The 26127-nt window shown below is 42.0% G+C and overlaps 1 protein-coding gene across 2 annotated transcripts in view; it reads right to left on the bottom strand.

Moving 5' to 3' along the window:
- Nucleotides 1-26127, bottom strand: part of GALNTL6 (polypeptide N-acetylgalactosaminyltransferase like 6) — a 775084-nt gene that overhangs the window by 368253 nt on the left and 380704 nt on the right. For both annotated transcript variants that reach the window (XM_038755166.1, XM_038755167.1), the window contains exon 4: nucleotides 23856-23994. In XM_038755166.1, coding sequence (XP_038611094.1) covers nucleotides 23856-23994 — 139 coding nt within the window. The remainder of the gene's footprint in view (nucleotides 1-23855; nucleotides 23995-26127) is intronic.

The raw sequence follows: 26127 nt of genomic DNA, 5'->3' as shown, positions 1-26127 counted from the left end.
GCAGAGCACTGTACTAAGTGCTTGGGAGAGTACTTCATAATGGAATTGGTAGACATTTCTTGCCCACAAGGAGATTGCAGTCTAGGTATATTTAATAATAATAATAATAATAATGGCATTTATTAAGTGCTTACTATGTGCGAAGCACTGTTCTAAGCACTGGGGAGGTTACAAGGTGATCAGGTTGTCCCATGGGGGCTCGCAGTCTTAATCCCCTTTTTACAAATGAGGTAAATGAGGCAGAGAGAAGTTAAGGGACTTGCCCAAAGTCACACAGCTGACAATTGGCAGAGCCAGGAGTCGAACCCATTACCTCTGACTCCAAAGCCCGGTCTCTTTCCACTGAGCCACGCTGCTCTGTGTGACTCCCAGTGGCCAGAATTGAACCAAAATCCCAAAGCAGTCAAGATCTAAATTGCGATTTTATTAAACCCAGAAAAGGGAAAGAGCTGAACAGGGAATGCTAGGAGCCTGATTTCCAAGGTAATATTTACAATCCCTGAGGTTTAAGACTGACATGTGTTACCTGAGAACTTTTTGGGGAAAAGCAGGGAAACATAGTTTTGACTAAAATCACCCGAAGATTAAGCTCATAAGCAAAGGAGCCCACGCTAACTTCCTTTATGCCCTAAATCTATCTTGGGCAGAGAGAAATATATTTCCACATGCAAATCAGTCTGTCTGGAGCTCCAGCCGATGAAACAGGACATTCTAGAAAAACAGCTGTTTCACAGCCATCTTCAAAGTGAGTGACTTCCTTCAGCTCAGCCCCCAGGTCAGCTCAGTTTCAACCCGGGAGGGAGGAGATTTTCACGCTATTGGCCAGAATGTCAGTCCCCTCTGAGGATATCACCTACTCCAGGAGGCCTTCCCAGACTGAGCCCTTTCCTTCCTCTCCCCCTCGTCCCCCTCTCCACCCCCCCATCTTACCGCCTTCCCTTCCCCACAGCACCTGTATACATATATATATATATGTTTGTACTTGTTTGTTACTCTATTTATTTTACTTGTACATATCTATTCTATTTCTTTTATTTTGTTAGTATGTTTGGTTTTGTTCTCTGTCTCCCCCTTTTAGACTGTGAGCCCACTGTTGGGTAGGGACTGTCTCTATATGTTGCCAATTTGTACTTCCCAAGCGCTTAGTACAGTTCTCTGCACACAGTAAGCGCTCAATAAATACGATTGATGATGATGATGATGATGATATCCCACCGACCCTTGGGGGCAGGAGTAGGGGGCTGTCTAGAAAACCAGAACAAACCTGTGATCTTGGCCTCTAATTTACGTATATTCCATCAGTTTACACAAGTATTGATCTATATACTCCATTTTGTTCTCCCAACTATCTTTCCATCCTCTTAACTACTACTCGTCAGTCAGTCAATCATATTTACTGAGTGCTTACTAGGTGCAGAGCACTGCACTAAGAGCTTGGGAGAGTCCAGTATAACAATGAACAGACACATTCCCCGCCCAAGACAAGCTTTTATGGTTGTGTCTTTAGTACCCCTCCTGATCCCTCAAATCATAAACAATTTGTGACTGCCTGTATTTGTATTTTCCTTGTGGAAAGTGCACAGCCTGGGGAGTCAGAGGACCTGAGTTCTAATCCCGTCTCTGCCGCTTGCCTCCTGTTTGACTTTGGGCAAGTGACTTTACTTCTCTGTGCCTCAATTCTCACATCTGTAAAATAATAATGATGGCATTTATTAAGCGCTTACTATGTGCAAAGCACTGTTCTAAGCGCTGGGGTAGATACAAGGTAGATACAAGGTAATCAAGTTGTCCCACGTGGGGCTCACAGACTTAATCCCCATTTTCCAGATGAGGGAACTGAGGCCCAGAGAAGTTAAGTGACTTGCCCAAAGTCACACAGCTGACAAGTGGCAGAGCTGGGATTTGAACCCATGACCTCTGACTCCAAAGCCCGAGCTCTTTCCACTGAGCAACGCTGCAATGGGGTTTTGATACTTGTTCTCCTTCCCACTTAGATTGTAAATCTCATGTGGGGCAGTAACTGTGTCGGCTGTGACTGTACTAAGCGCGCCGGAGACTAGAACGTAATAGAGGTGGTAGACCTGATTCCGGCCCCCAGGCTGGTCCACTTTTCATTCATTCATTCATTCAGTTGTATTTGAGCACTTTCTATGTGCAGAGCACTGTACTAAGCGCTCGGGAGACTACAACGTAATAGAGGTGTATTTTCTCCACCTCAGTGCTTACTAAGGTGTTCAGCTTAAAAAATACCACAATTATGGTTATTAAAGTCTAAGCTCCTTAAGGGGAGTGACGATGTCTTCAACTTCCATTGTCCTATCTCCAGCGCTTTAGTAGATTAATCTGCACACTGTAGGCACTCAGTAAATGCTGCTGATGAGAATTCTGAAGACATGAAGAAAAGGAAATCTTGTTCAAGAGAATTAATTTAATAGGGAAAGATCAGAGACTGGGAAACCTTTTTCAGGAAAGGTACCTCACGGTTGGTTCAAACTAAAATCATGATGCAAGATTCAACAGCAATGGCAAAAGAAAAATGTTTAATTTGTGGCCTTTTTAAACCCCTTCCAAAAATTTGCATAAGAGGAATGACAAATTATGAAGCTTTGCAAAGAGCTGACAAAATACCAAAATTAGTCTGTAAACATTCTGTTAAATCCTTCACAGTTATCAAAACAAGCTTCAATAAGAAATTTCTGTTGCTTCACCATTCATTTTTCCTCTAAAAAACAAGACACATTTTCTGTTTGTGATGACAGGCACTTGTTCAACTGTGAAGACTAGAAAGAATCAGCACTGTCACAATCTTGGTTGCTTTATAGCGTGCTGTTTTACTCCACATCCTTCTCTTATTGTTGCATTTTAGAGAGGCAACTTCCCGGGATGCGTCAGCATCACAAAGAGGATTTAGTTCTGGCTCTGAGTACAGGCCACCCTCTTTTTTATGGCATTTGCTATGCTCTTATTATATGTCAGGAAGCACTGTTCTAAGAGCTGGGTTTGGTACAGGCTCATCAGGTTGGACACAGTCCATGTCTCACGTGAGCTCACAATATTAATAATTGTTGCCAATTTGTACTTCCCAAGCGCTTAGTACAGTGCTCTGCACATAGTAAGCGCTCAATAAATACGATTGATGATGATGATGATTAATCCCGATTTTACAGATGAGGTAACAGAGGCACAGAGGAGAGAAGTCATCAATCATCAATCGTATTTATTGAGCACTTACTATGTGCAGAGCACTGTACTAAGCGCTTGGGAAGTACAAATTGGTAACATATAGAGACAGTCCCTACCCAACAGTGGGCTCACAGTCTAAATAAATAAATAAATAGAGTAATAAAAATGTACAAACATATACACATATATAAAATAATAATATAAATGAATATAATATATAAAATGAATATATATTCAATATTATATTCTATTCAATATTATATATAAAATATAATATATAAAAATGAACAAATGAAGTTTTTTCCATAAGTGCTCAATCAACACTTCTGAATGAATGATTTTTTTTTTTTTTACTAAAAAGTGACTTGCCCAAGGTCACACAGCAGGTAAGTGGTGAAGCCGGATTTAGAACCCAGGTCCTTCTGACTCCCAAGCATGGGCTTTTTTCCATTAGGCCATGGTGTTCACCGAACACCTGTTTGTAGAGTGCTATCACCACTATCTGAGACATCTCATTTGGTTTGGTAATGATGGCATTTGTTAAGTGCTTACTACGAGCAAAGCACTGTTCTAAGCGCTGGTACTTCTGAGCTGTGGCCATATATGAACTAAGAAGAGGTAGGTCATTTTATGGTAGGTGGGGTAATAACCTATCAGAAGCATTTACTGAGCACCTATTGCATCTCGAGCACTATTCTAAGTGAGTGGGAGTAAAATTGAGTTAGAAGACAAGATCGCTGCTCTCTAAGAACCTTACAATCTACTGCAGGTCATCCCTTCTTCCTGAACCTTCCTCGTCGAGGGTAAAATCTTTCGATGTGCAGATCCTTTAGAAGACCTGCATTTGCAGATAAAATGTAGTTGGAAAAATGTCAGAATATCCTTGGAAACAGTTAGCTTAGGGTACATATCTATTCTATTTATTTTATTAGCATGTTTGGTCTCTGTCTCCCCCTTTTAGACTGTGAGCCCACTGTTGGGTAGGGACTGTATATGTTGCCAATTTGTACTTCCCAAGTGCTTAGTACAGTGCTCTGCACATAGTAAGTGCTCAGTAAATACGACTGATGATGATGATGATGATGATTAACTAGGACTGAAACAATACATAATGTTAATTAGAATGGTGTTAAGCTTTTAAAACGTATGACCCCCAAATCATACCCTTCTTTTCTTTATTACATGAGAAAAAAAAACAGAAAAAATGTATGCAGAAAAAAAAATAGAGCCGTCATGGGAGATGATTTTTGCTACAATAGGTTAGAAATAATATTATCAAACCATCCTCGAGCCTGATGGGTTTTTGAAATTAACAGGATTTCCAGTTTATAATACATGTTCAAGGGAATTTGAATCTATGGTCATAGCTTCCACAATAGAACAATTCATTGCTTCATCCTAAATTCATTTCTTCTCTGCTTTTAGCATTTCTCCCTAATAATATCAGGGCTTACTATGAAAATAGTTTTCATTTGGTTTATAATGAGAATCAATTCAGAAAGCAAAAGGGCGTTCTTAAAAGGGTTACACACTAAACATCCCTCAGCTTTCAAATGGATGGGAAAATGAAAACTGAATAAATCATGATAATGAATTCTTTCCCAGTGATTTATGACATTCCCAAATGACAAAAAGGACATTAACACATTTGTTTAGAAAATAAACAATAAAGCTAACTCTATAAGCATATTAAAATATTCCATGTATCTTTGCACTCTCCAGAGATTGCAAGTATATTTCAACATGCAAAATTCCAATCATCGTAATCTTCTTAAGACTTTCAGAAAATAGCTTTTTTTCTACCCTTGAGAATGAAGAAATCAGGGGAATTTTTCTACATGAGAGCCAAAGCACTATTTGTCCTCCTTCCAAAGGATTAGCTACGACTGAATCTCCCTGGTTAATCTCTAGGTGAGCCAAATGAAGATGAATCCCAAATCAAGTCTACCTTCCCCAAATGTGGCAGCATTATTTAGTATTTAATTTTTTAAAGTGCATTAGCCAAATTAGCCACTTCTTACATCAATCCCTCATCAGGGAACATGAGCATTATTGAGATCTAGCAATGATATCTCCATCCAGTGACACCAGAATTTTCACATCCCTTTGATGTTAAAAATGGAAGCTCTGAGAGAAAAACAGCTCATCTTAAAGGAACACACTGAGCTTATTTTCCATTTCTCTAATACTCATCAGGGCAGTCTAGATATTCATCACACTTATTTATTTGATGATGAACATCCCAAAGAATCAGTCTCTGTGGGCAGGGAATGTGCCCTGTTACATTGTTATACTGTATTCTTTCATGCACTTAGTACAGTGCTTTGCACACTGTAAGTGCTCAATAAATATGATTGACTAATAGATTGATCATTCCTCCAAACATCATGTGCTACTAAAATGGCTTAATCGACTTTTATTTAGCCAGTTCTATTGAGTATCTATGGCTGTCTGTAGTAAATCTTGTTTCACTTTTTTTTCAAAATTTATTTTTGATCCCACTAAGCAATCCCTCAAAGATGAATTTGGAATTCAGTGTATGGATGCCACACACATTTTCCAGATCACTCCTCACTCGTCTCACACCACTCAAAAGTTTCTTTACACAAAGCGCTTTCCACCGACCCCAGAGTAGGTGGAGGTAAAGATGTATGGGAAAGGATATTAGTGAAAATTCTAGGTACACCCACCTGAAGAAAGGTAAAACAAGTTTCTATAATAAGGATGCTCACTGTGGGCAGGGAATAATAATGGTGATATTTGTTAAGCACTTACTATGTGCCAAGCACTGTTCTAAGCACTGGGGGGGGGGGGGAATACTAGGTGATCAAAGTTGTCCCACGTGGGGCTCACAGTCTTAATTCCCATTTTACAGATGAGGGAATTGAGGCCCAGAGAAGTTAAGTGACTTGCCCAAGGTCACACAGCTGACAAGTGGCAGAGCTGGGATTCGAACCCATGACCTCTGACTCCCAAGCCCGTGTTCTTTCCACTGAGCCACGCTGCTTTATGTCCACCGACTCTATTATATTGTTCCCTCCCATGCACTTAATCCAGTGCTCTGCACAAAGTAAGCACTCAAATAAATGCCATTGATTGATTGATTGATGACTAAAGTGAGGATGCATGTTATTCTTCGAATCGCTTTTTTATGTTCAACCGTTTGTCATTTCATAAATTTGTTTTGATTTTGCCTTCAAACCTCATTCCCTAAGTTAACCTGCCTTTTCAAGCATAATAAAAATAATAATAATGATGGTATTTGTTAAGCACTTACTATACCAAATGCTGCTTCTCTAGACGTTCCAGGAATCTAGTTTGGTATGAAAGAATTCAAAACTTCCTTTTAATTGGATTGTACCTATTTTTCCTCAAAAACAAATGATTGTAGTGCTTAGTCTCAAGCTCTGAATAGAGTAGGTCCTTAATAAACACAACTGTTGAAAGATTTGGCATGAGAACCCTTACAGTGGTAATGAACTCATCTAGGAGAGGTCTGGATGGGCACAAGGAATTGCGTTAAATAATCTTCCTCTGGCCTAGAATTACCCTTGTTCTGCTATCTAGAGGATGTTCCAAAACTGCAGTATATCATTACATGGTATATTTGGAGCTGTCCATTTTCATCTTCTGTCTTCTTGTGACATGGCTGAATCAACACACCAGGACCACTTAGTCCTCTAAGTAAAACAGAGTGACCCATAAAATGAAATCACCATCAATAAATCAGACTGAAGATGAAAGAAAAAGATCCTGCTAATTTACCCAAAGTACTGGAGCAGAACGCCCCCAATAGCCCCTGCCACACATTAGTGGTAGAGGAGTTTATAGAGGTTGAGAATTCAGAAATAATAAAAAGTCCCACAGAAAGCTGTTCTGTCACATGACATTTCTCACACGGCACTTCCATCAAGCTGAATGCCAAAAGCGGGGCATCCCCGAAGTTTTATGAAAATGGCAGCACCGCTGACATTATCACTGTATTGTTGTTAAATATGATTCCTTCCAGAGCAGTTCGTGGACTCAGACCAATTATTTTCCCAGATAACCCCACTGCTCCAGAACAGGAAATTCAGCCACACATTTTCAAATTGCTCAGAATAGAGTGGCTTCAGGGGCAGAGCTACGCTTTGATTAAACATGGATTTTGTTCCTCTAACAGGCCACACAGTAAAGAGAAAGTAGTGTCCAGACAATGCAACTACTGCAGGCTAATTTTCCTATCTCAGCATCTAGCTCTTAAGAACCTGTTTTGAAGTATCAGGCATGGGTAGCTCAACTACCCCTAACTAAAGATTCCTGACCTCTTAACAACTTTCTGTTCCACATGTGAAGTTTCTGGCCCCGATCGATGAACTATTTTGATTGTATCATTTTCCATTTGTTCACAGCATGTGTAACTAGCTAGCTTCACTTTTTATTTCATGTGTCCTTCTTCAACATTTGTGACACTGAGGTCATGCTCTGACTTCTCCTTTATGACTTCATCTTCATAAGTAGTGGAAATGGGAGATTGCCCACTATAGATTAGAAGCTCAACTCAATGGTACTGTACTGTACTGTACTCTCTCAGGAATTTAGTGCAGTACCAAGTGCTCAATAAATAAGATAGATTGATTGCTTGGCTGATATTATCAAACTGCTTTAGATAGCTGAAAATATCCTGTGCAGTGCTGTATTCTAGAACAGCAATTAAAAATCCAGGAGAGCACTTTGGGCTGGAAACATGTATAATCACCTCTGTTATGTGGTACTCTCCCAAGGGCTTATTAGTACAGTGCTCAGCACACAGTAATGACTAGATATATACCACTGTCGATCAATTGATTGAACTGGAATTAGAATCTAGACATCTTTCGAAAAAAATATTTTCTCCATTTTCTTCGATGTCCATAGAGAGCATCCATTGGGGATAGGATAATTTCCTGTCAGTATTCTAGATGGAACACTTAGCTGAGGAAAATCTTGTGAGCTCTAGTTCCCTCTTTTCACAGGGAATTAAAAATAAAGAAGATGAGGGTGTACCCTAAAACAAGTAAAGATTTTGGTAATTTCGAAATTTTTGTGGTGGGAGGATTTAGTGTGCACTATTGTATGGGCAAATATACTGAGAAGAAGCTTGGCCTAGGGCCTAGGCCTAGAGGTTAGAACATGGTCCTGGGAGTTAGAAGAACCTGTGTTCTAATCCTGGCTTTGCCACCTGCCTGCTGTGTGACCTTGGGTAAGTCACTTAACATTTCTGTACTTCAGTTACCTCATCTGTCAAATTCATTCAATCGTATTTGTTGAGTGCTTACTGTGTGCAGAGCACTGTACTAAATGCTTGTTAAAAACACTGTTCTAAGTGCTGGGGAGGTTACAAGGAGATCAGGTTGTCCCATGGGGGGTTCACAGTCTTAATCCCCATTTTACAGATGAGGTAACTGAGGCACAGAGAAGTTAAGTGACTTCCCCAAAGTCACACAGCTGACAATTGGCAGAGGTGGGACTTGAACCTATGACCCCTGACTCCAAAGCCTGGGATTTTTCCACTGAGCCACATTGCTTCTCTGTTAAGAGATTAAGACTGTGAGCCCTGTGTGGGACAGGGACTGGGTTCAACCTGATTACTTTATATCTACTCCAGTGCTTAGTACAGTTCCTGGCACACAGTACATGCTTAGCAAATACCACAGTTATTATTCATTCATTCAATTGTATTTATTGAGTGCTTACTGTGTGCAGAGCACTGTACTAAGCGCTTGGAAAGTACAAATTGGCAACATATAGAGACGGTCCCTACCCAACAATGGGCTCACTGTCTAGAAGGAAGAGACAGACAACAAAACAAAACAGGTAGATAGGTGTCAACACCATCAGACCGTGTTTAGACTGTGAGCCCACTGTTGGGTAGGGACTGTCTCTATATGTTGCCAACTTGTACTTCCCAAGCGCTTAGTACAGTGCTCTGCACACAGTAAGCGCTCAATAAATATGACTGATTGATTGATTGATCAGAATAAATAGAATTATAGCGGTATGCACAACATTAATAAAATGAATAGAGTAATAAATATGTACAAATATATACAAGTGCTGTGGTGAGGGGAAGGGGGTAGGGCAGAGGGTGGGAGGAATGATGGAGAGAGGAGGAGGAGGAGAGGAAAAGGGGGGCTCAGTCTGGGAAGGCCTCCTGGAGGAGGTGAGCTCTCAGTAGGGCTTTGAAGGGAGGAAGAGAGCCAGTTTGGCGAATGTGTGGAGGGAGAGCATTCCAGGCCAGGGGGAGGACGTGGGCCAGGGGTCGATGGTGGGACAGGCAAGAACGAGGCACAGTGAGGTTAGCGGCAAAGGAGCTGTGTGTGCGGGCTGGGATGGAGAAGGAGAGAAGGGAGGTGAGGTAGGAGGGGGAGAGGTGTTGGAGAGCTTTGAAGCAGAGAGTGAGGAGTTTTTGCTTGATTTGAAGGTTGATAGGCAACCACTGGAGATTTTTGAGGAGGGGAATGACATGCCCAGAGCATTCTGTACAAAGATAAGCTGGGCAGCACAGTGAAGTATAGACTGAAGCAGGGAGGATGGGCGATCAGAAAGGAGGGTGATGCAGTAATCCAGTAGGGATAGGATGAGAGATTGAACCAGCAAGGTAGCGGTGTGGATGGAGAGGAAAGGGTGGATCTTGGCAATGTTGTGAAGGTGAGACCGGCAGGTTTTGGTGATGGATTGGATGTGTGGAGTGAATGAGAGAGTGGAGTCGAGTATGGCACCCAGGTTGCGGGCTTGTGAGACAGGAAGGATGGTAGTGCCATCTACAGTGATAGGAAAGTCAGGGAGAGGACAGTGTTTGGGAGGGAAGATAAGGAACTCAGTCTTGGATATGTTGAGTTTCAGAAGGCGGGCAGACATCCAGAAGCAGATGTCCTGAAGGCAGGAGGACATACGAGCCTGGAAGGAGGGAGAGACAGCAGGGCTGGAGATGTAGATTTAGGTGTCATCAGCATAGAGATAATAGTTAAAGCCGTGGGAATGAATAAGTTCACCAAGGGAGTGAGTGTAGATGGAGAACAGAAGTGGACCAAGAACTGACCTCTGAGGAACCCCTACAGTAAGGGGATGGGAGCGGGAGGAGGAGCCTGTGAAGGAGACTGAGACTGAACAGCCAGAGAGATAAGAGGAGAACCAGGAGAGGATGAAGTCTGTGAAGCTAATATTCGATAGCATGTTGAGAAGAAGGGGATGGTCCACAGTGTCGAAGGCAGCTGAGAGGTCGAGGAGGATTTGGATAGAGTAGGAGCCATTGGATTTGGCAAGAAGGAGGTTACTGGTGACCTTTGAGAGGGCAGTTTTGGTGGAGTGTAGGAGACAGAAGCCAGAATGTATGGGGTCTAGTGGGAAGTTGGAGTTGAGGAATTCGAGGCAGTGAGTAATTATTATTCACTGTATACATATACATGTATCACATATCCCATGAATCCCAAGTAGAGATCTAGGATGACATGACATGTACCAAAGCATTTTTTAATATGATCATCAGTGCTTTTTTTCATGTAGTCATAGTTTGTTCATTTAAATAAATGCAGTTGTTTTAATGATGATAATGAATCCAAACAGGAAGTGTCCAAGAGGAACACACAGACACACACACACAAACTCTAAATCATCAAGTCACGTTCCATCATAATCACCCCTACCCCAGTCCAATTACAAGATAATGATAATTGTCTCCCTCTCTAGACTGTGAGCAGGGAATGTGTCTGTTTGTTATAATTTTGTACTCTCCGAAGCTCTTAGTGCAGTGCTCTGCACACAGTAAGTGCTCAATAAATATGATTGAATGAATAAAAATAACATACATCAGGGTAAGTAAAGGCAGTTGGGAAAGGTGTTTTACATACAGTTATAGTTCTTCCATTTTTTTGTCTGATGAGTGAATGAATGAGTAAGGATACATACATATCCCTGTTGACTTGGGAATGTCAGAAACCTCTCAGGGACCACTGCTTTCATCATTCCCCCTTGTAGACTCTAAATCTAATCCGTCAGCCTTGATGGATCTCTGTTGAACAGAGAGAAGAGGGACAGGGAGTAGTAGTTGGGGGAGAGGGGAACCTGGAGAAGTCTTCAGCAATCACCTTAGTAATTTCGAGTTCTGGGTTGGTTGCTTCCAAATACACTGACAGTTCATCAGAATAATCTGACGGACCGCGCGATGTTCATGGATGATTTATAGCCCTTGGAGTTAAAAGTCTCTATTTTCCACCTGTATCCAATGGAGAAATATCAGAATTCACTACAGGATTTGTGGTGCTTCTGCACCCAGTTAAGGCTGTCCCCAACCACTGTTACTAACTATGCAGAATTAAAAAAGAAGCCAAAAAACTCCCCGATTCTTTAATTTCACTCCCAATACAATCCATGTTTGGATGCACTGCTATAATGACGATAGTGATTGTGGTATTTGTTAAGTGCTTAAGTGCTTAGTACAGTGCTCTGCACACAGTAAGTGCTCAATAAACACGATTGAGTGAATGAATGAATGCATACTATGTTCCAAGCTCTGTACTAAGCACTAGGGTAGGTAAAAGATTATTCAGTTAGACATAGTCATTCATTCATTCACTCAACTGTATTTATTGAGCACTTGCTGTGTGCAGAGCACCGTACTAAGGTCTTGGGCAAGTAAAATTTAGCAATAAACAGACATATTTCCTGGCCACAGCGAGTTACAGTCCCTCGCCCACGGAAAAGGGACTCACAGTTTAAGGGATGAGAAATCACCATTTTCTGTTAAAGGATTTTACCTCTAGTGGAGCAAATCTGATTCCTAAATACATCCCACAAACTTTCTGATATTTTTTCAGCTAGGAGAATTACTAACTTGGAGATATGTTCCTAAGTAGATTCTCTAAATGTAAGCTTGTTGAGGGCAGGGGACATGTCTGCCAACTGTGATGTATATCCCTCTCCTTGTCACTTAGTACAGTGCTCTGCACTCAGTAAGCACTCAGTGAATACCACTGATGAGGAGGAGGAGGGGGTTAGGACACATACACAGCCAAGATTGTAATGCTCTAGAGCCGGTGCATGGTTGAATATCCCGATCTTTACTCAGTTTAGACTTCCTCTTTATCCAGATTCCTACACTGTAGGCCACCTGAGAATAGGGTGGTGTCTTCTACCTCTAACGTACCACGTGCTCTGAACAGTAGATGCTCAGTAAATACTGTTGAGTCTTTACAGAAACAAAATGAGCTGGGTAGTAAGAGTTCGGCTGGAGAGTGGAGATACTTTTTTCCTTCTATTCCGTACATTGTCCTGATGACTTGGTGGAAAAAGAGGTAGCCAAATAATAATAATAATGGCATTTATTAAGCGCTTACTATGTGCAATGCACTACTGTTCTAAGCGCTGGAGAGGATACCAGGTGATCGGGTTGTCCCACGAGGGGCTCACAGTCTTCATCCCCATTTTCCAGATGAGGTAACTGAGGCCCAGAGAAGTGAAGTGACTTGCCCGAAGTCACACAGCTGACAATTGGCGGAGCCAGGATTTGAACCCATGACCTCTGATTCCAAAGCCCAGGCTCTTTCCACTGAGCCATGCTGCTTGCTTTGCAAGCCAAAGGGTTTGTAAATCTGTAGAATTTGGTCTAGTGGAAGGAGAATGGATCTGGAAGTTACAAGACTTGAGTTAATCCCAGTCGATCCCAGTTTTGCTACTTAGCTACTGTGAGAACTTGGATAAGTCAACTAACTTCTCTGTGCCTTGATTTGTTCATCTGTAATATGGGGATAAAAAACTACCTGCTCTCCCTTTCTCAGTCTCAGAGCAAGAGCCTCATGTAAGACAGGGACTGTGATGGGCCCGATCACCTTGCCTCTATCCCCAGAGCTTAGTACAGTGCTTGGCACATAGCAGTACTAACAAGTCACACAATCATTATCGTTGCAGCATGCAGATCCCAAAGGCTCAACAATAGATGCTGATGATAGAGTTTGGGAAGCACAGCTAGTGGATAATTCAGAGGTCATGCACCAGTTGCCTGAGACAGCCTTGGTACACAAGCAACCACAAGCCTGGGGCAGAAGCCATTTTCAAGGGCACCATCCACACAACCAAGTATTTTCAGGGATGTTGCTAAACTGAAAGCTGAATCCCGGCTCCACCACTTGCCTGCTGTGTGTTCTTGGGCAAGTCACTTCACTTCTCTGGGCCTCAGTTCCCTCATCTGTAAAATGGGGATTGAGACTGTGAGCCCCATGTGGGAGAGGGACTGTGTCCAACTTGATTTTCTTGTATTCACCCATGCACTTAGTATAGTTCCTGGCACATAGTAGGCACCTAATTCATTCATTCATTCAATCGTATTTGTTGAGTGCTTATTCATTCATTCATTCATTCAATCGTATTTATTGAGTGCTTACTGTGTGCAGAGCACTGTACTAAGCGCTTGGAAAGTACAAGTCGACAACATATGGAGACGGTCCCTGCCCAACAATGGGCTCACAGTCTAAAAGGGGGAGATAATAATAATAATTATGGTGGTATTTGTTAAGCGCTATGTGCCAAGCACTGTTCTAAGCCCTTGGGGGGGGGGGGGCGGGGGATACAAGGTGAGCAAGGTTGTCCCACGTGGGGCTCACCGTCTTTGTCCCCATTTTACAGATGAGGGAATTGAGGCCCAGAGAAGTTAAGCCCAAGGTCACATAGCTGACAAGTGGCAGAGCTGGGATTCAAACTCATGACCTCTGACTCCCAAGTCCGTGCTCTTTCCACTGAGCCACACTGCTTCTCTCTTTCCCTGGGAGAGAAGGACAGGGTGATGTGTGGAAGTGGTGTGGCTTAGCGTAAAGAGCTGGGCTTGGGAGTCAGAGGTCGTGGGTTCTAATCCTGGCTATGCTATTTGTCAACTGTGTGATTTTGGACAAGTCACTTAACTTCTCTGTGCCTCAGTTACCTCATCTGTAAATTGGGGATTAAGGCTGTGAGCCCTATGAGGGATAGAGACTGTGTCCAACCTGATTACCTTGTATTTCCCCCAGCACTTAGACAGTGCTTGGCACATAATAAATGCTTAACAAATATCATCATTCCACTTATTAACAAATACCACAGTTATTATTATTATTATTATTATTATTAACAAATACCACAATTATTATTCTTTTTAACAAATACCACAATTATTATTATTACTATTATGAAATCCACAGTTAATGAATGAGGTAATTGAGGCATAGAGAAATTAAATGACTTTCCCAATGTCACACAGCAGTGCAGAGCAGGAGTCAGAACCCAGGGCCTCTCTCATCCATCCCATACTCTTTCCACTTCTTTCTGGAGCTTTTCCCCATAGCTTTTGGAGTTAGGGCCATTGGGGGAAGGGGGAAAGGGCAGGGGATTTGCCACCCTGGAGTGGGAAAACCCCTAAACCCCATGAAGTTGGTGTCACTATTAGGGGCCTGGGACACAAGACCCCTGCATCTGCCCCACAACTGGCCCCAGAGCAATTTGAAGTCCTCTCCAGAAGTGAAGCTGTTGCATACATCTCTCTGCTCAGAGCAAGTAGTTGCACCCAAAGTTACTGACATCGAAATCTGCGGAGATCAGTGTGTGCGAAGGTGCTACATTGCCCTTAAAGTTTGCACATCTGTGAGACAAACTTGAAAGTCAATCAGATGTTCCCTGAGCAAGTAGTGATCCCTGACAGTATGGCTTACGTGCATGGTACAGGAGCAAAAAAGCATATTTCCCTTCAAATATCTTCAAAAAAATGGTACTTGGTACTTTTAACCGCTTCCTATGTGCCAAGCACTATTCTAAGTGCTGGAGTAGTTACAAGTTAATCAGGTTGGACACAGTCCCTGTCCCACGTGGGGCTCACAGTCTTAATCTTCATTTTACAGATGAGGGAACTGAGGCCCAGAGAAGTGAAGTGAGTTGCCCCAGGTCACACAGCAAACAAGTGGAGGAGCTGGGATTAGAACCCAGGTTCTTCTGACTCTCAGGCCTGAGCTTTATCCACTAAGCCACACTGCTTCCACATAACTAATGCGGTTCTCAGTTCTCACAGTCAATCGTATTTTTTGAGGCTTACTGTGTACAGAGCACTGTACAAACACTTGGGAGAGAACAACATAACAATGTAATAGACACACCCCCTGCCCACAATGAGTTTATAGTCCAGAGGGCTCCAAAGTGTCATAGTGAAACCAGAGCTCAAAGGGAGAGCCAAAAGTGGCCGAGCATCCCATTTTATGTCAGGCCAGAGAGACAACCCACACAGTCTTCTAGACTGTGAGCCCGTTGTTGGATAGGGATTGTCTCTATCTGTTGCCGAATTGTACTTTCCAAGCACTTAGTGCAGTGCTCTGCACACAGTAAGCGCTCAATAAATACGATTGAATGAATGAATGAACTGACCAGATGCATGGAACATGATGTGTGACGGGGCTCGCTAGGTCTGCGGTGAGCGCACACCTATGAGAATGAATATCTGCTTCAATTCAAACAAATGCCAATGGGCTTAAATCAATTCCACTGAGTTAGGGACCTGGTTAGCTCAGGTAACTCACATTAAGAAGCGGTAGCGATAATTGGCAAAGTCTATAATTCATTATTTGCCACTGCATATCGACTCTTAGGTCACAGAGTAATGTGAGGCAGGTAACATTTGAAAATGAGCCAGTCAACTCATAGAACGCGTAGCTGTGCCTAACATATTATCGATTCTTAATAACTGCGCATTACCCGCAGTAATTATGTCTCACGCCTAGCTTGTGCTTTGTGCTCAGAGATAAATGTCAGCTATTTGGATGCTATAAATCAGACTGCTTCTCCATTTTCTCTGGATCCAAGATCGTCTGTGCTTAACTCTTCATGCCGGGTTGTCAGTCGTTAACATCCCAGCCCCACAGCCCTTTTGTACATATCTGTAGTTTATTTATTCATCGTAATGTTTACCTCCCCCTCTAGACTGTAAACTTGTTGGATGCAGGGAATGTATCTGTTTATTGTTATATTGTACTCTCCTAAGCACTTAGTACAGTACTTTGCATGCAGTAAGTGCTTAGTAAATACGATTCGCTAACCGATTAACATCGGTGTCAATTGATCTCTACCTGATGGGCATAGTAAAGAAGTACCCAAGTCTTTACTCACTAAGCATTAAATACTCCCCCTTCCCTCTCCACTCATAGCATGAATATACATATCTTTATACTTAGTTGATAATGATGGTGATGATGATGATAATTGTGACATTTCATAAGCACATTCTCCAGGCACTGTACTAAGCATCCAAATAGGTACAAGGACAAATATGCTTGTACAGTTTGCTAAGGCAGATCTGACCTTCATTGGCTTCTTTAACCATGAGCTGTTCAATCCTGACAGTATTTGGCTTCCCTGTTCATAGTCAAGAAACTTCAAAGCCAAATCTTTAGGCCCAAGAGAGGAGTTCTCTTGTCGTGCTCATGTAAATCCTTGTTTTAGCTGAATGTAGAAGACAATATTCATTTCCCCTCCTCAAGGAGAACATGAATTGTGTGCACCTGAATGCGTCTAGCCTCCTTGTCTGGAAAATAGAATTTGTGGCTTCTGCTGTCAATTTACTTCAGCTTCTGAATGATATCTATACAATAATGATCATTAGTACTAAGCTAGCTACGTGTGGAGTTTTTTATAACTTTTCGAGTATGCACAAAACAAAACAAAGTCCTCATTCCCCCCACCATATTGCCCTGACTCTTCACATTTGCTCTACCCCTCTCCCTGCCCCACAGCACTTGTGTAAATACGTACATATCTCTAATTCTATTTATTTATATTAATGCCTGTTTACTTGTTCTGATGTGTATATATATATATATATATATATATATATATATATATATAATTCTATTTATTTATACTGATGCTATTGATGCCTGCTTACTTGCTTTGATATCTGTCTCCCCCCTTCTAGACTTTGAGCCCATTGTAGGCAAGGATTGTCACTCTTTATTGCTGAATTGTATTTTCTGAGCACATAGTACAGTACTCTGCACACAGTAAGTGCTCAGTAAATACAATTGAATGAATGAATGGTGAGTAGGACAGGTGTACTGAAAACAAGGACTGCAAATGCAGTCAGGACTGTCTTTCAGTCAGGTTAGCAACAAAAGTCAATTCATACAACTTGAGACTTGCTTGGAACTGTTGTTACAATGGCTGCATTTTATGCACATTTAAAAGAACCCTCAATGTCAGCCTCTTGGACAGTGCCCAGCCTTTCTCTTGCTCTCTTCTATCAGTATCCTCTGTTGATTGATAAGTGACTAGAAAAAAAAAAGGGTGAGATCCCTACAACCAAAAACAAAACATTACCATGTCAAGATAGGAACTACTTGGACAGAACTGGAGGTCACAGAAGTTCCTTTATTTTTCCTCTTAAGAGAACATGATCAATTCAGAGGGAGGAGGAGATAGCTTTCCATTACCCTCTTGGCTTTTTGTCTCTCATCGAACTGGGCCATTTAAGTTGACCTTTTCTCTCTCTCCCCCTCTCTTACAAAATAAAATGTCCACTTGGTATCAGGCAAATGACAAGCACAGCTCAGAAAAAATATCAGCACAAAACATTTCCAAGCAACAATTTACATAGTAATTGTCTCGGTGTGGCAGACTATTCAATTTACAGTGGCCGATTTCAGTCACACTGTGTTTCCATCCTAATCTTGTCTTGTCAGTTGGGCTCGATAAAGCGGCGATAACTGGTAATTTGTACTGCCAATTGACAGATCTGTAGAATTAGTCTGCCCGGCAGTCTGTATAGGATTGAGGGTGAGGGAAGAAGGAGGATTAATCTCTATTTCTTTCCTTGCTCACAGCTGGGATGCAATCAATTATTAATTGGGCTGAGATGATAGATGCAGTCTTCAACTGAAATAGTCTTTCCGTTTTCCATTTAGGACACACAATTCAGCAATGGTGGTCAAACTTGGGGACACGAAGTCCATTCTATTCGTAAAGTTTTACATTTTAATTACTCAATCAACAGTGTTTACTCAATGCTACCATGGGCAGGGCACTGGACTAAGTAATGAAGGAGGTATAGTAGAAATAAATGTTCCTAGACCTCCATGAGGTTGACAAACTAATGAACAGAGAGAGTTAGGTACTTGGCTGGGTCTCAAGAGATGAGAGTTCAATCACTGATTTTGTCTTGGCAGATAATAACAACGACAATGATCACAATGATATTTGTCAAGCATTTACTATGCTGCAAATACTGTACTAAGCATTGGGGTCAGAGAAAAGATAGTCAAATCAGACCCAGTTCCTGTCTCACCTAGGACTCACGGTCTAGCAAGGAGGGAGAACAGGTATTGAATGCCCATTTTACAGATGAAAATAATGAGATAGAGAAGTTAAGTGACTTGACCATGGTCACAGAGAAAGCAAGTGGCAGAGCCGGAATTAGAACCCAGGTCCTCCAACTCCGACGCCTGCGCTCTTTCCACAAGGTCGTGCTTCTTCATTAGTGAGAGACCCCAAAGTTCCCCTGAAATCTCCTAAAATTTTGAAAAGGAACACATTTCGCCTGTTCTTTTACACCCAGATTTACTTTGAGGTCTGGGGCAGCAGTGACTTTTATTCAGGAAATCTTACCTTTGAGAGATTAGGTTCTGGCTGATCTTGGTGGGCAGAGAGGAATTTCTGTACAGACGTCTAAGAGGCTAGAAGGTGCAGTGGTTAGAGGTAGATTCCTGCCTGCACCAGTTTTCCTATTCCACCTTGACAAACCTACATGGTCCTGATAAGAAAATTCCTTTTGAGCATTTTTTTCTATTAAATAGCCATAATCTAAGGGAGGACCATGCCTATAGTTTAGCAAGAAAATGGGCTCAGCAGATTAATTTATGGCAAAGCAAAGAGAGCTAAGATGATATTAATAATAATTGTGGCATTTGTGGAGAAGCAGCGTGGCTCAGTGGAAAGAGCCTGGACTTTGGAGTCAGAGGTCATGGGTTCAAATCCCAGCTCTGCCACTTATCAGCTGTGTGACTTTGGGCAAATCACTTAACTTCTCTGTGCCTCAGTTACCTCATCTGTAAAATGGGGATGAAGACTGTGAGCCCCCCCCCCCCCCCCCCCCCCCCCCCCGGGACAACCTAATCACTTTTTAAACTCCCCAGCACTTAGAACAGTGCTTTGCACATAGTAAGCGCTTAACAAATGCCATCATTATTATTATTACCATTATTATTAAGCTCTTACTATGTGCCATGCACTGAACTAAGCACAGGGGTGGATACAAGTAAATCAGGTTGGACACAGTCCCTGTCCCACATGAGGCTCACGGTTTCAATGCCCATTTTACAGATGAGGTAACTGAGGCACAGAGAAGTGAAGTGGCTTGCTCAAGGTCACACAGCAGACAAATGGTGGAGCCGGGATTAGAACCCATGACCTGATTCCTTGGCCCGTGCTCTATCCACTATGCCATGCTGCTTCTTTACTGACAGTCTTTCCTGACATTTTTTATTTTGTAGCCTGAGGCTAGTCAATTTGGCTACCTGTTCAACCTTCTCAGCTAATATTGATAGCAAAATCACTGGCAATTCCCCAAACGAGAGTCAGGATGGCAACCACAAGGAACATGGGGAAAGCAAAAATAATGCTAAAAATGGGTTGAAAGCCTGCATTTCTTGCCCACAGAATTTCTCTAATAAGTATACATAGACAAGTAACGTTGCCCATATGTAAGGTGTCCCTTTGATTCTTTGAGCCTGTTCTTCCAAAATAAGGACCAATCTCCAGTGTCCTTGTACCATTACTGTAAAGAATACACACAATGGAAAGAATGGAATAACAATCATCAATCCTGAATTTACGTCGAACTGCTTGGAAAAATAATAAAGACGATCCTTGGGTAACTAACTGTAAACCCAACAGATTTTGAAAAGGAGAGTTGATGGCAGTTTGAACCCATTGTGAATAAAAACCCATTGAAAACAAACAAAATCAACATTGATATTGGTTGACACCAGACTAGAAGTAGGTTTGCAGTACACTTCTCAGTCCAAAGTATTAGAGAGTGGGCCCTACCTGAAAACTTGTTCTGTATTAGTAGTTGTAGTGGTAATAGTGTTTTATGGAGCAGCTACTGCTCCTGAGTGCATGGAAACAATGATAGTAATAATTATGGTATTTCTTAAGTGCTTACTATGTGCCAAGATGTGTATTAAGCGCTGGGGTGGGTATAAGAAAATTGGGTTGGACACAGTCCCTGTCCCACTTGGGACTCACAGTCTCAATCCCCATTTTACAGATGAGTTAACTGAGAAACAGAGAAGTGAAGTGACTTGACCAAGGTCATACAGCAGACAAATGGCAGGGCCAGGCTTAGAACCCATGACCTTCCAACTCCCAGACTTGTGCTGTATCCACAACGCCATGGTGCTTCCCAAGGAAGCACTTGCAAAATGTAAAAGAAACGTAAGACATGCTTCCTGAACACAAAGATTTCGCTTGCTCTATGTGCTTGTGATTATTCACCTTTCCAATCCCCTCTTCCACAGGCCAGATGACCCAGGGATTACCCAGGGCTCATCCACATAAAATACAACATCCCCAAGAGGATTAGATGGCAAGAATGCGTGCTTTGGCCGTGGCGAATGAGCAGAGAGAGGTGAGGTCATGGTTTGAGCCTGAATTTATGGATGATCACTACTCACTTACAGGGAACACTCGGGAGTTTCTGTGGCCCAGGTCCACATTCTGCGTGTTTCTTCCATCTCCTTAATTAAGTAACCTTCATTAAAGCTGAATTCTTATTGATCCTGGACTCATTAGAGAGTAATATTTTGACCTTATGCCATTATGGTGGATATTAGTGGTGGGTACTGGTTTGCGGAATGTGGGGAATCTATTTTGAGTGAGTTTACTCTTAGCTTCCTTTGCAATTATGGTTTCAGAGAGTAATTTCCCGCTTAAGGGTGCTGTGGGGTGATTATGAATAAAAATGACCAAGTGCTGTTTAAAAAGCTATAACGACCCTTTAAGGTTCTAATCCCGGCTCTGCCACTTGTCTGCTGTGTGACTTTGGGCAAGTCACTTAACTTCTCTGTGCCTCAGTTCCCTCATCTGTAAAATGGGGATTAAGACTGTGAGCCCCTCATGGGACAACCTAATCACCTTGTATCCCGCCCAGTGCTTCGCACACAGTAAGCGCTTAACAAATACCACCATTATTATTAACTATGCACCAGTGGTAGTAGTAATAGTAGTAGTGATAATGATGGTATTTGTTAAGCACTTACTATGTACAAGCACTGTTCTAAACACTGAGGTAGCTGCAAGCTAATCAGATTAGACACAGTCCCATATGTGGCTCATTGTCTTTATCCCCTATTTATAGATGAAGTAACTGAGGCACCGAGAAGGGAAACAACTTTCCCAAGGTCACACAGCAGACAAGTGACAGAGCTGGGATTGGACCTCAGGTCCTTCTAACTCCCAGGCTCAGGCTCTAACCATCAAGCTAAGCTGCTTTAGTAGTACTACTAGTAGTAGTAATTATAGTAGTAGTAGCATTTATTAAGTGCTTCCTGTGTGCAGAGTACTGTACTGAACTCTGTGGAAAAATATACAGAAGGGAATTAGATATGGTCCCTGCCACTGAATGGGCAGTGGCAACAAACTGACTTCAGATGCTGCTGAATTTCCAAAGCAAAGGTGCATTTGGTTGCTTAGTTCACCTTCACAAGGAGTCTTTAAACACACATATTCCTTTCCATTTCTCTATCTCTTTCTCTCTCTTTCTCCCTTTCTCCCTTTCTCCTTCTCTATCTTTCTCTTTCTCCTTTTATCTTTTTAATCTCCCTTTCTTTCTCCCTTTCTCTCTCTCTCTCTCTTTCTTCCTCCCTTGATTCAACCTATGCCACCTGGAAACTACCCCTTGACTCAGCCTCAGGTCATCATGGAACCTCGGCAGTTATCAAACTGCAAGACAGAAAGCTGCAAAAACTCCACATTTAAGCTTCTTTTGATTCTAATTATTTCCTGTCCTGCTTCCCTCAGCAGCCTTTTCCACATGAACACAAATTAAGAGATTTGAGGAAGAGACTGTTCTAAGAGTGGATTTAGCATGCCTACAATGCAATGTAATGCATCTTGGATGAAGTGCAATTATGTATTAAAATTCCCCATCACTGGAAATGTTCTAGGCCAGTGGGAATTACTAGAGATGATTTCCGGTGACCTGGGGATAGTGTAGCCAGCCACAGGGAATAAGCTAAATATTTTAAAACACACAGTTTACAAGAGAAAAATGGATTTGTTCTTCACGGTCATCCCATGCAAATGAAGTTGGGAAATGCAAATTTGTTTAGTGATCATGAGGAAACCTGGAAGCATTTTCCTTTCCAAGTGAATTAAAAATAGGTGCAATTTGACACTTAGTAAACAATGTGGAAAAACCATGATCACCGAGCAGTTTTTCTCTGGAGCCAACTTCTAATTTGTTTTTCAAGGCTTTGATGAGTCTAAACTTGCTGGTCATTGATCATTTGCTCCAGCTTCTCACTAACTTTCAAAGGATCAAATTCATTAATTTTCAACATCTTTTTTTTTGTTTGTTTCCCTTTCTCCTTTTCCCACTCTCCCCTTTCCCTCAGACAGAACTGTATCTTGGGGAAGGAAGAAGCTAATACAGTCTGGATGGGTACCCCCAATTTGCATGAACATCACCTCCCCTTTTTTGTTTCTTTGTGATTAGATTGAAAAATGATGATGAGGGTTGGGGGGCAGGGGGTGGCAAGATGGATTCAACAGTCAGAATAATGCAGCCATCTTCTTGGTTTTATGGTATTTGTTAAGGGCTTAGTATGTGCCGGTCACTGTACTAAGCACTGGAGTAGATACAAGCTAATCAGGTTGGATTCAGTCCATGTCTTATGTGGGGCTCACAGTACTAATCCCCATTTTACAGATGAAGTAACTAGACACAGAGAAGTGGAATAACTCGCCCAAGGTCACACAGCAGACAAGTGGAGGAGCCAGGATTAGAACCCAGGTGCTTCTGACTCCGAGGCCTGTGCTCCATCCACTAGGCCATGCTGCTCTTTGAGCAGCAGTAAACCATCACTTGGACTCCCAGGAATCTTAGTAGAGATAATTTACTATATTTGAAGTCACCCTTGATCAACAGTTCTATTAATGCAAAATGGGTGATTTCAACTCCTGGGCTCAAAGCTCCTTCTTCTGTACCACAGTCAGCCGTAGTTGTTGGAGCAAAATGGTAGATCAGGGAGCTGCTTGGGTCAACCACTGAACTCTTGACACCACTCATTACTTGTTCTTTTAATGGTTGCTGTTGACAATCAACACCCCCATTGAAGCAGATATTGAAAGTCCCTATTTAACTACCTCAGAATTTCTACCCCTCTAGACTGCAAGCTTATTGTGGGCAGGGAATGTGTCTGTTTACTGTTATATTGTACGCTCCTGAGCACTTACTCCAGTGCTTTGCACACAGTGAGCGCTCAATAAATACAATTGAATGAAGGAATGGATGAATGAATGAATGACTATCCCAACAGGTTCTAGATGGACTATCAACGGACATTTGTGCGCATTCACAAGCACTGCAATCAACCCTTCAACTAAACAGAAACACTAAAATTCACTCCACACCTCACGGGGCCGGTACTTACTTAGCATGGCGAATGTCTGGCAGTGATCTCTCGAGAGCTATGTTGTTGCTCACGAAAATGTTGAAGCCGTTTTCCCTGTAAGCTGAATCATCATGGTCTTCCTCAGTAAGGGGATAAGGCTTCCCATGTTCCCCCTTCCCTAGAAGGATGAGAGTGAGCACAAAAGTTGTTATGCACTCAAGGGACACACTGAAGGACAGATCAGGCCTGCTCAGCATTGTTCTACATTTCAAAGCTCAGAAATGTGACTATTTCTAGGCTTTTCAAGTCTTTTTTTGTCTGAGGTTTTCAAGACTTACTTGTTCAACATGTTCACTCAGACTTTTAGGTAGCATCCAGTGTTCCTGATAGTGTCCAATTTTCTTATGATATTTCAGAATGGATTTAAGGCATAATAATAATAATAATGATGATAATAATAATAATAATAATAATAATTGTGGTACTTGTTAAGTGCTTACTAGGTGCCAAGAACTGTACTAAGCCCTGGGGTGGATACAAGCAAATCGTGTTGGACACACTCCCTGTTCCACATGGAGCTCACAGTCTCAGTCCCCACTTTACAGATGAGGTAACTGAGGCCCAGAGAAGTGAAGTGACTTGCCCAAGGTCATGCAGCAGACATGGGGTGAAGCTGGGGTTAGAACCCGTGATCACCTGACACCCCAACATCAGGTGGTAGATTTTTCGAAGCCCTGATCACAGTACATACATGGTATGCACTCATCCTCAATGGGATTTCATTATCATCAATGGTGTGCAGAGCACGGTAGTAAGTGCTTCGGAAAGTACAGAACGACAGTGTTGGTAGACACATTCCCTGACCACAAGAGAGCTTACAGTTTATAGGAAATAAGTAAATGCCACCGTCTGATCAATTCCTCTGGGAACAATAAACCATTTCTTGTAACTGGCTGTTTTCTTAAAGCTCTCACACTGTCTCTGGTTGAGGTACAGGGTGCAGCCATCAGAGATATTATGGAGAACCTAAATCTTCTCTGATTAACTTTTCCTGTCTCCATTCTATTTTCCTTTTTGAGCACCTCAGACCTTCTGCATCACCTCCCCCTTCTAGACCATGAGCCCATTTCTGGGTAGGGACCGTCTTTATATGTTGCCAACTTGTACTTCCCAAGCACTTAGTACAGTGCTCTGCACACAGTAAGCGCTCAATAAATACAATTGAATGAATTGATACAGTGTCCTCATGAAGCTCAAAGTTGGGAGAACTGTCATTTTATCCTCATTTTGCCTATTAGGAAACTGAGGGACAGAAATGTTAACCTGCCCGAGTTCACACAGCAGGCAAGCCACGAAGGCTGCATAAGAAACTCGTATCCTAACCTCTAGTCATGTGCTCTTTCCACTTGGCCATGACACTTTTTTCACCTCAAAGGAAACTCAAAAAAGAGCCTGAGATTGTCTGTCTCATCCAAATCCAATTTATCGTGAGCCTTAATCTTCTAGGGCATAAGAAAAACCAACTGAAATCCACTGAACACACAGATAAAAATAGGAATTCTGCTGGACACTGCGTGACAATGAGAACATCAGTTACACTAGCAAGAAAATGCTACTGATTCCTCACAAGCAAGCAGATCAGGAGAAGGTATATTAGTCTTAAAGAAAATAACATTTCTTGTTGGACAGCTCACGGAAAGAGAAACCCCTCCCCTTCGGGAGAAGTTACCTTTCTGCTTTGACCAAATACTCCCTCCCCAAAACCCAATTATAATTCATGAGTTATTATGTTATGAAAACTTTCCCGCAGCTAATAGGGTTAAGTATTCTGTGTTCATTCCTTCAGCTCAACTTTTACGAAATCCATTATTAATTCAAGAAGGTTAGCAATAATAGGAACAACTCATTTGCTGATTGCAGCAATCAGGAGGGATAAGACTTATTCTAGAGCTCAGTAATCCAAGAGTTATGCTTGATTCAGCTAACAAGATTTGAAAAGTCAGTACCCACACAAGTATCCTACCTAGATTTCCATTTTAGTCACGTGACATAATGAGATTTGACCATGCATAGGTCCCTTGATTTGTATGATTGAGATAGGCTATTATGAGCCCCATCAGTGTTTCCAAATAAATCTTCCCCTTTGTTTTCGAGTGGGCTGAATAAAATCTATTTTCTCTGACGTTTCTGTTCCCTTCAAGGAAGGGAAATCTCACTTTTGTCTAATGTCCCTATGAGTAATCACTAAAGACAGGAGGAAAAAGGCAGGTTCTCCCCGCAGGCAAGGCAGAGGAAATCATAGGAACAGTGA

The sequence above is a fragment of the Tachyglossus aculeatus genome, chromosome 12 (genome assembly GCF_015852505.1).
Source record: "Tachyglossus aculeatus isolate mTacAcu1 chromosome 12, mTacAcu1.pri, whole genome shotgun sequence".
NCBI classification, from domain to species: domain Eukaryota; kingdom Metazoa; phylum Chordata; class Mammalia; order Monotremata; family Tachyglossidae; genus Tachyglossus; species Tachyglossus aculeatus.
This window is presented reverse-complemented; position numbering and strand designations above follow the sequence as displayed.